Below are 2,888 nucleotides of genomic sequence, written 5' to 3'. Positions count from 1 at the left end.
CTTTCCCTTTACTTGTATAGCTTAAAATGATGCAACTCTGTAAAGAGTAGATTTACATTAGTTACTACTCTGTAGAAAAACTGATCCCACCTTATATTTGGTCACACACTGCATATGTACAAGTATGCATGAAAAAAGTTACTTTGATAGCTATGTCTATGAAAAGTGCATATTTTTTTATTTTAGGAGAGACATTGTTGCCTGTCTCCAGGTGCAACACATAGTGTTGTATGAAATTTAGTTTAGGGCCAGTTAAATGTCCTCCCAGTGATCTGGTAAAATTTTTGATTAAAAGGATGAAAGAACTTGCGCAATTTGGTAATTACAGAGGGATCCACCTCTGGATGTATGCGTCCCTTGCTACCTGCCAGGCACTTGTTAAAGACAATGTTAAATCGCAAGCAGTAAAACCCTCTGGTGGCATTGAAGTATAAATTGTATTGACTTATCCTTGGAGGAAGATTTAGGAACTTCTCCACCAGCTGGAGTTCTGGCAGTGGTTCTGTAATGAGCCGATCTCCATCTACAATATGAAACTGCTCGATAGGAAAGTATTTTAACCATCTCTCCAGATGTTTTGTGTAGATGCTGGTTCTTACTGCCTTATACTTAGTGTTCACTTCACAGGTAGTAGGATCAATAGCCAGCTTCTCAAATTTGTAGTAGGTTTTATTCTTCCTTTCCTTCCCTTCCAGCACCTGAGTGTAATCAGAAATAGCTCTTGTTGTAGGTTCCCTGACAATGATCAGTAATTTGATGGATGAGTTCATTTTATAAATCCTTTCAGGTACCTCTTCTGTGATAAAATATGCAGGGCTTTTCTCAATTGTTATTTGATGAGGGTAAGAAAAAGGCATTTTTTTCCTGTACCACTCAATCCCCTTGGCATAGTTTTCATCATTGTCAAAGAAGTGAATTTCTTGAGAAGCTTTGACAACTGCGGGATGGAGGTTCAGCATCTCAAGCAGTGCTCGGGTACCTCCTTTCCTCACCCCAATTATAATGGCCTTGGGAAGCTGCTGCACCAAATTGTGAAGTCGTATTTGCTCCTTTGTGGCATTGCCTTTACGGAACTCGTGCAGCAGCCCACGCTTGAATTGCAGAGCTCGGAGTGGGATTTCATCTTGGCCATGGGGTCCAAATCGACCATCAATGGGACATATGGGTTGCAGTCTGCAATCAAGAAAAGAGATATAAATTAATTCTGTTGCAAACCATTATGAACATGTGTTTTTTTATTTGATTTTAATCCGCTAGTTATAAATGGGCAGATTCAATCAGTGATGCTTTTAATATTCTTTCAAATTCTAATTCATCAAGTATTAATTGACAGCAATCCACTCACAGCACAGACAAACAAGTGGCTTGGAGCCTTCTTCACAACTAAATGTTTGACACAGTCTGGGCAGTGTGGGTTTTTTTTTTAAGTAGCTCATTTTGAAATGGAAAACTGATTCCAGAATCTTGGTGCCTAGGATTATTTTTGGAGGCTGTGTCTTGCAGTCTGATGTATTTCTGATTTCATAATGCTATTATAAATATAAATATAATTTAATGATAGGATAATTATCAGGCATCTGTACTTCTGTACTCTGTACCAGCCCTGAAAACACTTTTAATAGATTGCACAAACTTACATAGCATGAAAGAACAAATACTTTTCTTTTTTAGATTCATATTTAAATCCGATATCTACAGACAAATGGAGGAAATCCACAGAAAATCCTAATCCTAGCCCTAAAATTAGGAAATGGTAGAAAAAATATTGCCCATGCAATGTTAATCTAGCCCCTTGTGTGTATGCATGGGGATACAGTCTTCAGTTTCTCCTTCATAGTGCCCCTGCCTCATTCAGTGCATGGGATGGACAGTACTCCCTTAATGACCAACTAGTCTACATTTAATTTTATTCTCTCTACTCAATGGGTGGCTCCACACCTTGTCTACCGCACACATTCATACCCTGTTTTGAGGAGCAAATCATTCCTTTCCTCACGGGACTCTGTAAAATTCTGATTACCAAGGTATCTGAGTGCTGTACAAACATAAATGAATTGGTCTTCAGAGCACATCTACAAGGAAAAGTGGTGCTAGCATCCCCATTTCACAGACTGGGAAACAAGATACAGACACAATTTTTTTGTGTACCACATGCCCCCAAATGAGATGCATGCTTTGTTTTTGGAAGGCAGAGTGTAGAAAAAAAGAGTTTTCTAGAGTTACAGCCTACAGCTGGATTTTTCACTGAGAGGCTTTGTTGCAAAATGGCTGGTAGTTTCTCAGCCAGCAAGCTGAGAATGGCTGTGAAAGGGTTAACATTAGACTCTGCCTTTGTGTTTGCTTGCTGAGAGAAACTGTTTTGCAACAGCGTTATCATATTCTATCCTAGTGAAGAAAATCAGCATCTCCACTTAAGGTATGCGCCCCAATTTTGGAGGGCTGATTTTTGGGAAAAAGGTGCATGTGAATACAGTAGTTTAAGGTCAAAAGCACCCAGGTACTTTTGGGTGGGATGCCTCAGGCCTGAGTTTTAACAGTATTTTCTATTATAGAGCATTTCATATGTTCCAAGTGCAGTTTTCATTGACTTCAGCTGCAGCTGTGACTGCTCAGCACTTCTGGAAAGCAACACAGTTGGGCAGCCAATTAATAAGTGTCACAACCCAAAGGTGTGATTTTTGTTTTGTGTGTGCTTTGGCACCACTGAATTATTTTCCCGCCAATTTGTAGCTTTCTTTGCAGTGTGCATTTCTTCTTTGCAGCACAGAAATGCACTTTGCAAAGAGTTCCCGCCATTTGTATTATAATTCGAGCCCCATTATTGGCTTGCGTGAAATTATTCACACGTGGCGGCTAGTGATTTGGCTTGTTTGCCGTTTAAAAAACTT

The 2,888-nt window shown here is 39.5% G+C and overlaps 1 protein-coding gene across 2 annotated transcripts in view; it reads right to left on the bottom strand.

Annotated features, from left to right (window-relative positions):
* Positions 1 to 110: 110 nt before the first annotated feature.
* The window catches only part of HS3ST5 (heparan sulfate-glucosamine 3-sulfotransferase 5), a 158,533-nt gene continuing 155,755 nt past the window's right edge, over positions 111 to 2,888 (bottom strand). For both annotated transcript variants that reach the window (XM_014522433.2, XM_006029014.2), the window contains exon 3: positions 111 to 1,173. In XM_014522433.2, coding sequence (XP_014377919.1) covers positions 243 to 1,173 — 931 coding nt within the window. In that variant the 3' untranslated portion in view covers positions 111 to 242. The remainder of the gene's footprint in view (positions 1,174 to 2,888) is intronic.

Source organism: Alligator sinensis, unplaced genomic scaffold (genome assembly GCF_000455745.1).
Source record: "Alligator sinensis unplaced genomic scaffold, ASM45574v1 scaffold38_2, whole genome shotgun sequence".
In the NCBI taxonomy this organism is placed as follows: domain Eukaryota; kingdom Metazoa; phylum Chordata; order Crocodylia; family Alligatoridae; genus Alligator; species Alligator sinensis.
This window is presented reverse-complemented; position numbering and strand designations above follow the sequence as displayed.